Source organism: Falco peregrinus, chromosome 1, assembly GCF_023634155.1.
Source record: "Falco peregrinus isolate bFalPer1 chromosome 1, bFalPer1.pri, whole genome shotgun sequence".
NCBI classification, from domain to species: Eukaryota; Metazoa; Chordata; class Aves; order Falconiformes; family Falconidae; genus Falco; species Falco peregrinus.
The window spans coordinates 101,724,949-101,738,125 of record NC_073721.1 but is presented as its reverse complement, the minus strand read 5'-3'; the positions used below and the strand labels follow the sequence as shown (position 1 = coordinate 101,738,125).

Genomic DNA, 13,177 nt, shown 5'->3' with positions numbered 1-13,177 from the left:
GGGGCGGCCTGTCCCGCCCGCCCCGGGAGGCAGCGCCCGGGCTGAGGGCTCAGCCGCGTCCCCGGCAGCGCCGCTCGGTGGGGCCCGGCCCGGCCCGGCCCCGCCCATAGCGACCTGCGGCGCGGCCCGGCCCACCGGCGGTAAGGCGCTTTCCCCGCGGCTGGCGGGGCCCCGCGGCCGCCGCTCCCCCGCTGCAGGGACACCCGGCGCACGGCCGCGGCCCTGTGCTTCCCGGGGGCTGTGGGGCCAGTGGCTTCGCCACCCCCCGCCGGCTGCCTCCCCCTCCCCGGGAGCGCGGCTCCCCACGGCGGCAGGTGGCGGTGCTGGGGGAGCCCCGTCCCGCGGGCGAAGCGCCGGCGGCCCCGCGTAGCTCGGGGCGAACGTGCGGGGGCCCCCAGGACCCCTGTGCCCGTGGAGCGCAGCCCCCGCCTGGCCGCGGCCCGTCGTTGCGGAGCGGCTGAGGGAGCGCCTCGCCCGGCCGTGCGGGAGCGGTGTGCGCGGCCCAGCGGGCCCAGGCAGGGAGCCCGCCCCGTTCCCGGCGCTGGGCGGGGGGCGCGGACCGTGCGGGCTGCCGGGGCCTGTGTGTGACGGGACGAGGCGGCCGGTGCCCCCCGCCCCCCGGGGACAGTCCGCGCCGGCACAGCGGGCACGGCCGGAGCGCGGGCGGGGGACACGGGCACCGGTAAGTGCTGGATGTCGCCTGTGCTTATCCCCGTTGTCCCCGTACTCCGTCGGTGCTCGGTCCACATCCGACGGTGCTCGGCAGTGCAGCGGCTTGCGGGCGTGGGCAGAAAGCGTGGATTGTAGTAGCGCTGCCTCCAGCGCTTTTCAGCTGTATAACACTGGAATGTGTTTATTTTAACCTGAGCGTTCCTTCTCCGGCCTTATCAGCTCTCCTTCTCTATTCCTACACAGCCCTTATCACAGAGGTATTTATTTATCATTCTTTCTTTGCAGGCGAATACCCTACGCAGAAAGCAAGACTCAATAACAATAACGTGCAGGTGCTGGAGGAGAGGCTGAAGGACATCCTGTTCTCATTTAGCAGCGGTGTTGTTAGTTGGGGTGACATGAAGGATTTCGTTCTATTTTGGAGATATTCAGATTTCTAATGCAGCTGAACTTCCATAGCTTTTTTTTTTTTTTTTCTTTTGCAGCACAGGTTTCAACAAATGAATTTTTCTTAGACAAAGATGCAGAACCTGGCACCAGTAGAAAATCTTACTGATACCGACACATTGCACCAGATGTCTCCGAAAGACCTAGCAGCTGGAGCAGGTGGTACGTCTCCCAAGGAAAGGGACTGTAACTTGAACGAAAGGACAAGTAACGATGAAATCATTAATCTTGAAGTAACGCAGCAAAGCCTCCCTGTAATGAGCAGCAAAGGGGGTTGTGAGGGGTTTTCTGTGAGCGCTTACAGTACCTCAGAACCCAGCGGTTCCTGGGGTGATTTTGAAGGCTTCAAGGAGTCCTTAGAGAAAACAAAGAGATCCAGTCACAATCTTGAAGTTTTGGTGAAATCAATAAAAACTTCTAGAGTTGATACAGACTTAAGCAGCGGACGTTGTAGCACTTCGGCCCATCACTCTCATTCTGAGCCATCTCCACACAGTGCGATACAGGAGGCTTCGAGCTCTCTAAAGGAGGTATGTGTTAATAGTAAACCAAAGACCAGAAATGTTTGTGTTACTGCTTCCTACATCTCAAGATTTGTATCTGAATGTCTCCTCTACTGAGGATAATGCTGTACAGGGAGAGAAACCGTCAAGCTACTTCGCAGCTGACTCAAGTGGAACAAAAGCAACTTCTTTACAGTGTTTGACAAATACTTATCCTGCTGGAGAGCTTTTAAGAATGCAATGGCTACTTTGCTTCTAGACTCTAGGAATAAGTAAGCACCTAGAAACAACGAACCTTGCCCTGAAGCACACCGGGTTTAAAAGCTAGACAGGAATGAGTGTGTGAAACAGAACTGGGAAGGTGGTGGACAAAAATTGTGAGTGGCCTGCAAGCTTACTGAAGTAAACCAACATAGCATTGAGTTAGAAATTGGCAAAAATAATAACGTGTTATTTAATATACTGCATCAATAATCCAACAGTCTTTCTGGAATTTTAGACCGATTGAGGGTGGAAGTTAATGACACACAAAAATGAATATAAATATAATTATTTTCTAGCATAGGATCGTACATTCTCTCATACAATGTTAGCACTAATAATCTGAATAAATAATATGTGTTCTTATCAGCACAAAAAAAGGTTCAGGTTAAGGGTTATACCCTGTTGTAATTAATGCGTTTCCATGTTTACCAGACCCGCATCACCGAAGCGAAACAAATTAACAAAAGGAAAATAAGAATTTTCAGATACAAAACAAAACACCCTCATTCTACTACTTTTGTCCTAAATTAAAACATTTGAAAAATGAGAGCAATCGACTTAAGACTTTCGCGGGGTTAATTGGTAGCAGTAACAGTTTACTGCTTGTAGCCTGCTAGGTGAGTTTTAGCATGTGTAGGGAGCTGAGGGGTTTCTGGAGACAGGCTTTCCTGCCCTGCCTGGGAACTCCACCTGTTGCAAAGGGGAAGCACAAAGATGCACGTGGGGTAAGCTGTCCAGCCCTGACGGAGCGGAGATCACAAGATGCCTGGTTACTGGTATGCATAAACAGAGAATTTAAATCATTCATAATGCTTGCAATTAGGGACGAGAAGTCTTACGCTGAACAAGAGGAGTATGTAATGACTGGAGCTGAAGCAGAATATAGTGGACTGTGGTTTCTTTCCAAAGCCAGAGGATTTTAATCTTACTGAAGCCTTTGCTTTATTTTTGCATTTATTAAAGGCAAAAGGGAATGCCCAGTATGAGCTAAATAAGTTAACTATGCCTAGAGTTTCAAGTTGTCTTTTCTTGTCTCAGGGTAGAGAAACAGCTGCAGAGCTGTTGGCGATTTCTTTGGGTGTAGAATAAACATGTAGCTTGTCCTTCATCCCTGTGCTTTATGTATTGTTTGTTTTGAGATCATAAATTCTTCAGGCTGGGGCTCCATCTTCTGTATTGTCAGTAGAAAAAAAAAAGTCCAGGTAAGTTGGAAGGGACCTCTAGAGATCACTTGAGACCAGAGTTCTGACCTTCAATATCTAATGCTTCTGTTAATTAAACTGTGTCAGTCTGGAGCAGAATTGTGTATTGTAAGATGAAAGCAATCACTAATTTCCTTGCAGTAACTGGATATTTTGCCTACATAATTGAATAACATTAAGGATTTTTTCACGTGTTCTTTAAATACTGGCCTTTGTGAGAGGGACTACTGCACTTGCTTAAGCACTGAAGTATTCTGATGCAATAGGATGGAGAGGATTTAGTCAAAAAGCATGGGTGTGAAATTTGTGCTCTCGTGTTTTTATAATTAGTACAAAGCTACAAGGTAAATGAAAATATAACCAAGTTTTGTTTTAGAAACATCCACTGAAGTAGACAGTAATAAAGGTATTGACTAAAATATCTTGTTTTTTTAATCTGGCTTGGATAAACTGTAAGCCAGTGACTTGTATGTGTGTCAGAGTAACGTCACAGACCAGGCAGCCCTGTGCTTCCCTCAATTCACACTTCTGTGGCTGTAGTTTCCACCGCCCACCCCGCCCAAAGCCAAGAGCAGCTGCCTGACTGTTCCTTAGCTCCCAGCCCATTTAGGTTTTGGTACTTATTTGGAAGTTGGTTTTTTTTAAACTTGACCGTGACTCTCCATGTATGCTTTAGCAAGCGTGCTATCACCAAATTCTGCTTCTCAGACATCTGTCTCCTCCATATAGTATCCCTGTCGTAAGTTAAGTCTACCAAAATAATTTATGAATTGATTTAAAGTATTATGACACTTTGGGCAAGAGTCTAAGGATTTTACCCAGGAGTCTCCGAATTCCCAGCAGTCGCCCTTTGAGTGATAGGCAGTTTAGCAAGGCTTTAATTCAGGAGGGAGCAGCGTGGGGCACAAATTCTATTTCTAGAAGCATGCTCAGAAGTACAGAAGCATTCTACCAGCTCTGTTGATTTTGCCATTCATTGTTAGATTACATCCGTACTCTCTCAGTATGCAGTGCACTTGTCTGAGTTCAGTATAATGGAACTGTGGAAATTTTTCGGTTTATTTCAGCTGTTTGAATTACAATTAAATGAAACTGTCAACATATGGACTATCCCTACTTATGTTTTTCAGATTAAATTGTTTGCTAGTCAAAGAAAACAAACTGGCTGGTTTCATTCTCCGGTTTTCACACAACATTGCTGCTCCTGGATTACATTCCCTCTGCAGGGTGTTGAAGTCAATTAATTGCTTTGATAGAGAAAATTGCAGTAATTCCTTCTTTGAAGGAATAAAAGGACAAAGCTTCTGGACCAGATGGCATGATAACATCCCTTTAGGATAGGATGTAAATTACGCATATATTTTCTTGTATATGTATTTCTTAGTCCTCAGGTAACCCTGTTACTTTCTCTACGCCTATTTGGATCATTTATGTGGCTATGCTTAGTCCTCCAGAGCTGGAGGAGGAACAAGTATGTAAATCCAGCTCTGATTTTTAACATAGGTTGGAAAAAGTTTGGTGCAAATGTAAGGATATAGAGAAATACACCCCCAACTTTTGTGCAAACTTACACAGTGGAAATATTTACTGGTAACTATAGCATTTAGCAGTTGTGTTACATTTGGCTGAATTAGGTGTGTTTTGAATACTAAGTTAGCAAAACAAGCTTTTGACCTGGACTGAATTAGCTGAGCAGGAGTCTTGAGTGCAAACCAGTCTATAACTTAGTAGCTAGGAAGCTAGAGACTAAGCTTCATCCTGGACTCTTGGGCTTTTACTTCTCCTCCTCCAATTCTAGGTAAATACTCAAAACACTGAACTATGGGCTCAGTCCCTCTGTGCCATTAATACAAATATTAAAAACAATAATACAATCTCTAAAAACATTGTAGTCTTTGGACTAGGTCCTTCATGAACTGTGGGGATGGCCTGTATAACCTATGTAATAAAACTCTGTTTTTTCTAGGCAAACCACAGCTGTGAGGATATATTTAAGTTGAGTTTTCCAGAAGTCTTTGTATCACAGTCCAGAGAGAGCGTAAGAAGCTTAGATCAAGTACTTGATACAAAAAATGAAGATGTTTGGATTCCTGAACTTATGAAGAATCAACTTTGGTAATGAGTTTAGACCAACAGTTTTTAAAAAATAAGTTCCTCAGCATTTACACTGTTTATTTCATAATTTAAAAATCAGTGGTACGTGCAGGTGAACTTAATCTTTTTAATCGCTATGCTCTTCAGCATATAGATCTTAACAATTTTGTAGTGTCTTGTTGAAGGAAATGGATTGTGTTTTAGCCATTGGAGAACAAGGAAGGGAATATATCCGAATTACAAATTCCTGCTTAGGGTTTTTCCTGCTGTTGGTGTGCCCTCTTATGACTAAGCCTCTGGAATGCCAGAACACCCAACAGGCAGCCTGTTCTTCCTGTTCTCTTGCCCTTTCTTTACAACACATCTGATTTATTTCTCCATCATCTGAGGCAGAGGCATTGCTGCTGCTTCTACGGACAATCCATTTGCCTTGTTTTTGTGGTGGTTTTTTTTTTTCTTCCCCCTCCCACCCCAGTTTTCCCAGGTGGTAACTTATGTTTAACCAGATGTGCTTCAGAATCTGTGCTGCATCTGGCATCTTTCCTGGGGTTATGTTAATAGCAATTAGTATCATTAACTCAGTTTTCTCTTCAGACAGCTGGAATGCTTTTGTTACATGTTTTTGAAAGATCAGCAGCTTCTGAGCAGTATTGTAGTTACTGAACAGTACTGTAGGGTTTTTTGCATTCATCTGAGGTTTGTATATAGAAAGCTGGGGCAGACCATACTTTGGAAATGTCGTAAGAATCGCAAGAAATGTCGTTACAACATTTAAAGTATTCATCCTTTTGGCAAGTTCCTTGTATATGCATTATATTTTAATCAGCCTCAAACTTGCAGAGAAACATGCTATGTGTGTAAAAGGGGCTGCAATATTAAGCAGAGTACCGACTACAGATGAAAAAGCCTTGGTCCGCTGTGGTGAATAACTAAGACCAATGATAGTTGCATCCTGCACTTAGCAAAAAGCAACTAGATTTATATAGGGTGAATGCAATGTAAGAACCCAAATTACTACGCGGAGGGAACTCTTTGATTCTCACTCTTTGAGCAGTGTGTGCCTCGGGCTTGTTCGGTAGTACACGAGTGTCAAGAGCAGATGCAGGCTACCCCCCTGAGCAGCAGGGTGCTGCAGTGGAGAAGCACGACTCATAGGAAGGAGAAAGGTTTGAGAGATACAAAATGCAAAGTGCAGAATTAATATGGCTGAGCTCTACCCACATTTCACAGAAACAATTGAATAATGCAAGTTGTTGGCACATAACAATCTCTGAAATATGCTTCTAATGCATTTCTTATCAGAGAAGTCCAAACATACAGTTATATTGACTTACTGTTTCTGTTAACCGTCATGCCGGCTTATTAGTACATTGGGTTGATAGTTTGAATGAATGTAGAAGGAGTTTCGAAATAAGTTGCTTTTCAGATTAAGGTAGGTTAGTTTATGACTGTATATAGTGAAAATAACTAAGTTCTGTATGTTCACTGGAAACTTTGTACACCTTGTAACCTCAAATTATGTTTTCTCTCCTAGCATTGATTCTGAAAACATATGGAGAACGCTTAGACACTTTGGTAATACCCCCAGCTTAAGACAGCCCTGGAGTAAAACTCATTGCCAAGAAAACCTCTTGAGTGTTCTTGGAATAGATGCAAATCAAAAGGTAATTGAACAATGCTTTGCTGTATGCCAGCATAAACACTTGGTTATGAATCTGATTTTCTGTAAGCCATACATGCAGATGCGTGAGGAACTAGATCTGAGTGAGTCATAAGGTTTTTTACAGAGAGCCTTTTAAAATTATAATCTGGTCTTTTCTCACCATTATGTGTAAGTAACTATCAAATTGTGCAGGATCAAATTGTGATCACCTTTACGTTGGAAGTCTCCACTATGTAGCACCTGCTTGTTAGGTGGTATGTTCAGCTTGAGCAGAGATACAGAACGAGCTTTCAGATGTGTGTGCGGTAAGATGGTTTTCTTTTTTGCTCTGAGTATGAGAAAATGGTTAGCCTCTAATATATTTCCATTAAGTGAAAATCAGATTTGAATCGGAGGCTGTTAAAGTAACTACTGGATGTTTTTACTGTATACGAACTGAAAGTGTGTTCCACTTCCCTTTTCCTCAGATCAGTCTGGTTTTGCAAGGCTTGCGGGAGAGTATGTTTTAAATTGAACTGAGACCAAACCAACAGTATTGAAAGATCTCAGAAAGAAATGTCTCTGTTTAACCTCTTGCTTTGAGATGATAAAGGTGTCAGAGATGGTTTAGTATTCAACCTAGTTATTTAGTTGGAATGAGTTAGTCTCATGTGCTTTTCAGAAATAACTGTTTCAAAATTGATAATTTGATTGCTGAAGCATGGGGCGAGGGTACCGGGTTCAATTTTGAATTTATAGACATCTTTAACCTTTCATGCAAGTTATATACAAATGGAACGACAGTGCTGAAGGTATAGGACCTATTCTACACTTGAAAGTCACTTTTATAGAACTGTCACTGAATGGCAGAGAGTGGCAGACATTTCTTCCACACAGCTTAACTCCCCTTCTGTTCTTTTCTTGCCCATGGACACACTGGCATTCAGTTAGTGCCCAGGCACCTTAAACTTCTGTCATTACTTCTTTTCTGTTACTGGAAAATTGCATTACTTTTAACAATACTGATGAAGATGTATTTCTCAGCTATTTTCTGTTGTAGGTTAAGACTAATTTTAATCGGAAATGGCTTTTTTATTAATTTAACTAACAATTAGATTCATGTGTGTAGAAGTTGTATTGGCATAAAAATGTTATGATGCAAGGGAGGCACATGATAAATCAAAATACAGCTTCAGAAAGTAAAATTTAGTGGTTATTGTTATTTGAGGGAAACTTCTCTTTAGGTTATATGCTTTGAGATCAGACAAATTCGTAAAGAAAATGTAAATTATGTTTTATTAGGACTTCTTGGAGAGCCAGGATGACATTTTTGAGGAATCGAATGTCAAAGATAATGAGGACTTCAGATGTGATGGCTTCAGTATTAACGACTGCAAAGCACTGATCCAGACCAAGGTAAGAATTGCTCTGGAAGAAAGCACTTCATAGGACCACAGAGTGTATTTTACATGTTCCTCTGTGCTGTAGCCAGCTGTTCTAGCGTATGTCCTGATGTAACTCTTTGGATGTGGAGTTGTTTTCTGCTCTTTGAAACCTATCTGACATCTTTAGAAAAGGTACAAGATAACGTACCAAATGCAAAGTGACATATTATGGGGGATACCGAGATATAAGGTTATTCATTATGTAAGTTGGACTTTAGGCCAAATTAGTTAGTGGTTGAGAGAGCAGCGACATGTAAAATGTAGGCAGGATGGTCTGATGACAAAGGAAGATTAGCGTTGTCTGTAGAAGGGCCAACATGTCAATCACTGAGAATGACGATTGTAACTCACTTCTAAAATATATTGTAAGGGAGACATTAGAAGCAAATCTGGTAGAGAAGAAATTGCATTCAGACTTGCATTTCAGATATTCAGAATGATTCAGATTTGGTTTGTCCACTTGAAGGGAAAACAGGAGCTACTTAAGGAGCAGAGCAGAACTGATGTTATAATTACCAGAGAAATATTTTGTTGTTAGAGCATTTCTCTTTGGTCAAACAGGCCTTAATAAGCTCAGTTTCTTGCTAAAACACTGCAAGTTGGCAGGAATATTCTGTCATTCTCCATTGCTGCAAAAAAGTTTCATTTGCTTTCTGTTTTTCTGAAAGTATTTTGGAAGAATGTTCCTAACACAAGGTCCCTTCCTCACTGGAGAATAAACTTGAGCAACTGTTGTTGCTGTGGAGAGGCACAGTTTGAGGCACACTTCCTTTGCTCTGTTTTGTTGGGTTTACTGCATTGGACAAGGAAGATGGATAACCGTTCTGGGAACCTGAACGTAAGGGACGTTAGGCTGGAGAATTCAGAAGGAAAACCAAAAAGACTGTCCAGCTTATTCCTTCATAATTCAGTTCTGCTTTCTTTAGTGAGTACCCAAGGGTGGGATCACAGGAACTGATGCATACTTGGGAATGTGTAAAATACAAAGACAGGGCTTAGGCAAAAGAGAAATGTTTGAAGGTAGATAAAGAAGGGGTGAAAGTAAAAAGAATCATGATACAAAGTTAAGGTAAGTAGACAGTATTTTTCTGGAGTAGCTTCTGAAGGGAAAGAATGAGCCCTGCATCTTGGTGTCTCCAGGAAAAGCTCATTGGGAAATGTATGTTGCTATTTCCAATTTTAAGTAAGTTAAATCATACAGTGGGATGCTTTCCATTTATCTTCTTAGTTATGTCCTTTTTTTTTCTTACGCTATTTTATTTTTATGAAAACTGTGTAAAAGTTAGATTGAAATGTGCACAGTGGTTAACTTACTGTAGGATGGAAAAAAATAACTTAGGCTTTCTTTTTCACTCAGCTTTCTGTATCACCAGATTCCAGACATGGTAATCTTTTCACCTGTAACCTCTTTTTGAAAACAACATCGTCAAATGGAGACATGCAATGTATAACAATCCCAAGGAAGAAGCACATTTTCCCTACACACAACCTAAAAATGAAATTTTTCAGTTAAGATGTTTCTTGAACCAAATGCACCTTTTTTTTTTCTTTTTGAACCAAATGCAATTTACCTTCACTTTGTTACTAGCTTGATACTATAGACTATGTATGTTCTTTAGGAAAGTGAGATACTACTGTACATGAAGTACCTAAAGCAACGTTACTAGAAGATATTTATCCTATTTAGTTATGAAGTCAAAGGTGTAATTTTGTCCTAAGTTTTGCTCCAGTCGTGTCTCTTACAGTAAATCCAGCTGCAGTCCCACTTTAAAGATACTCTGGACTACTCTCCTGAACTCCTGACCTTTCAGGCCTTAATACCTCTGATGGAAAGACTTGTTTCCCTGCTGAAATCTAAACATACCTCGAGTGTGTTGTAAAGTGTGCCTTGTCACCAGCTCTCCTGTTTGATCCAGTTTGGATCAGCTGAAATCTTTTACTTTGCCACTCCTGGATATCATGAGAGAAACCTTCTACATCTGGTGGCTTTCACTGGGGTTGAGGAAAACAAAACCGGTTTAACTTCTGTCTGTTAAAGCCTGCTGTGGTGACAGGGGTCGAGTCCGTGAAACGTTTTGTTCAGGCATTGGTTTTTTAACTGAAATAAATTACCTCTCTGAAGCCGATTTTAACAGGACTTCTTGGATTCATTCAGCTACCAAACACTTACACCACGTATAACCATGCTTGTTAAAGCTGAACAGCTGTGTGGCTCAGGACTTGCACTGTGCAATGCTGTAAATTGCTGCCCTTTTAAAATTTTATAGTAACTATCGACTACATCGCCCATCTTCCTGCATGCTTGAGTGCCAGGAGGATGCACTTCACTATCATTCCTATAATCCATGGGGCTTCCTTGCCAACTGCACTGGCTTTATTTATTTGTTAGTAATAACTTATGCAAGTTACTAATCCATTTACTGCTCTGGGCATTCTGAATATGAGAATTTTATACGGCTTTTTATTTTAGAGAGCTGCTAAGGACTGCAACTGGTATTTGATGTGTTAAAAGCAGGGAACAACTTGGATATTCCAAAACTAAGTCAGTTCTAATAATTTAATGATGTTTCTATTCTTAGAATAAAAAATACTATAAAGCACTGGCAGACTCCAACCCTTAATCTAGTAAACTGTTCAGCAGTGAAATTACAATTGCTGTAACAACTCGTAACTTCAGTAATGTTTATGATACCTCAGTGCTATCAGCATGGGATGAACTGTGTTGGTTACTTTGTAAATGGTAACAGGCTGTGTGGAAAGTGCTTCCCCAGCCCTCCAGGGAGTTCTGCAGTGCCAGACTCAAAACTCCACGTCGATGTAAAAGCAGGGGTGATTTTCTCAAGCTTAATACTGGATTTGAATACATTTTTGATTTCCCTTGTAGGTATTTCAGAGCACTTAAACACGCATTAAATATGTTGTAGTCATGAGCTGACGAAATAATAAATTTGCAATATATGATGGATAGTTGAAGTTGGTCATAAACATTATTGAAATCAATTATAAAAATAAAATCCCATTTTTATGCTTTCAGACAAGCACAGCCCTGCAGAGGGGCTTGAGGGCACAGTTTGTGGCACATACAGCACTAGCTGATGCACCAGAGCCCAGAGACCCTCTTTTCTTCTGGCTTTTCAAATTTGCCTTTGCTAACATCAGATTAATGTGTCAAAGAATGTTTTGCACCGTTACCCCCAAGAGAAGGGTGACTACATCATCTTTCCCTCTTAGCAGGTTTTACAGCCCTGTCCAAGGTACAGATTTGAAAAAACCCCAAAGGCTTCAGCCCTTAATGCAGAGAAAAATGGCAGAGAAAATTGCACCCTGTTTCTCTTAACAGGAGAAACCAAATTGTAGTCAAATGTTTTCAGGCGTATTGCATAGCATGAAGGAGCCTTGCCTTCTGTTGTCACCGTCAGAAAGGAGGGGTGCCGGAAACCCCTCCAGTGTGTTTTACACAAATACTGGCTGTTCATTTCCTTTAGTCATTTCCTCGTTGTCGCCTTCCCCAGCACCCAGCCACGCATGCCCACGCACCCGCACTCCCACCACGCTGGCACCCACCAGGTGTTCATTCTGTGAAAATGGTGCACGGAAGAAATAAAACTTTGTGTCTTCCTTTTTAAGCTACAAATTTCATCATTTCTCATCTTAGTTGTGAGCTCTCAGCTGTGAAACAGCGAGTTTTGATGAACTAAACATGTTACTGTACTCTGTGTTTGCAGAAAGCAAATACCACAGACTTCTGACATTTGCTCAGGATTATGAAAAGGTGAAAACAAAAGCAAGGTAAGAGTTTGAGACAACAGAGCTAGGCAGAAATGCCTTTTTCTTCCACTGAGATTAGAGGGAAAATATACCCATAGAACAAAGTTTTAAGAAGTTCAGCTCAGTAATGGAATTACCGAACTGTTTCCTTTGCAGAAGGAACACTGTAAACAGCTTTGCAAAAATACAGAACTACATTATGAAAGACAAAAGTATTTCAATGCGTACCCTGTTCTAAGGTATAATGTAAGTAGAATTTCAGGGAACTTATGTCAAGAAACAATCCTTAAAATTAAGCAGAGGAAGAAGGCAAAGTACTGGGAAGTTTTGTTTCAGAAACAGCACATTGCTAGCATTTGCTATTTTTAGAAATCCAAGTAATATGTAAATTTCCTTAAATACATAAAAAAAAAGGAGGAGGGGGGCTGCAGACCTTAGGATGATTTCTAAGTGTACCATAAGCCCACCATTGGTTGGACATGTGCAGAAGACTTGTGGAGTAAAAAGCAAACAAAAAAAAGATATTCTTGTAAAAGCTTAAAAAGCTCTTTTCAAAGCACAGGGTCATTGATTTAAAAGCACTCTGATCTTTTTAATACTGAAGATCAGTTTTAATAATCCTCCCATTAAAAAAATGGGATGACTTCCCAGAGTACTCCTACTCCACTTAGGACGGCAGAGGGAATTCGGCTACAAATGAGCTGCATTTGAATTGTTTGATCCAAGTTTCACTTGCCAGATCCACTCGGGAGGATTCAAAGAAAAGAAACAAACACACACGGCCAGCAGATGCAACAGGCTCCCTTCAGTGACATCTGGCAGCAGCTCTCCCTTCCTTCTGCTGAGAACCTCTGGAACCATCATCCCACAGCACATCCTGGATGCTGCAGCACAGCCAGTCTAGCGTAGTGCTCTGCTGGGATAAATGGGTCCTAATTAGGGAAAAATGGATGGCTTTTTTTTTTTTTTCTCTCTAAGTCACGGCAAGACGCCTGTGAATGCTGGGCAAGTACTTCAATGCCAAAGCCTTCCAGCTTGCCTGAATTGACACATACTTGTATAACGCACTTCTGCACCTTCATCACCTTATCGCTTCTAACATTGATTTTGAATAGCTCAAAATTGGTTTTGCAACTAATT

At 41.8% G+C, this 13,177-nt stretch overlaps 1 protein-coding gene across 12 annotated transcripts; it reads left to right on the top strand.

The window, feature by feature from the left end:
- The first annotated feature begins 543 nt into the window (after positions 1-543).
- On the top strand, positions 544-10,395 carry CLBA1 (clathrin binding box of aftiphilin containing 1). 12 transcript variants are annotated; one of them, XM_055803332.1, is made up of 7 exons: positions 544-682; positions 958-1,004; positions 1,163-1,649; positions 5,055-5,203; positions 6,717-6,846; positions 8,127-8,240; positions 9,627-10,395. In XM_055803332.1, exons 3-7 carry the CDS (start codon positions 1,194-1,196, stop codon positions 9,780-9,782), a joined length of 1,005 nt encoding a protein of 334 aa, XP_055659307.1. In that variant the 5' UTR covers positions 544-682; positions 958-1,004; positions 1,163-1,193; the 3' UTR covers positions 9,783-10,395. The 12 variants fall into 12 exon arrangements, with proteins under 12 accessions (XP_055659307.1, XP_055659284.1, XP_055659279.1 ...); XM_055803309.1 differs by having other exon boundaries at positions 1,158-1,649; XM_055803304.1 differs by having other exon boundaries at positions 958-1,055; positions 1,158-1,649.
- The last annotated feature ends 2,782 nt before the right edge of the window (positions 10,396-13,177 follow it).

Bases quoted from the DNA above. Each gene is read 5' to 3' on its own strand.
- CLBA1 (XM_055803332.1), top strand. From the start codon at position 1,194: ATGCAGAACCTGGCACCAGTAGAAAATCTTACTGATACCGACACATTG. The intron at 1,650-5,054 runs GTATGTGTTAAT...TGTTTTTTCTAG, and splicing joins CTTCGAGCTCTCTAAAGGAG to GCAAACCACAGCTGTGAGGA. The intron at 6,847-8,126 runs GTAATTGAACAA...ATGTTTTATTAG, and splicing joins GAATAGATGCAAATCAAAAG to GACTTCTTGGAGAGCCAGGA.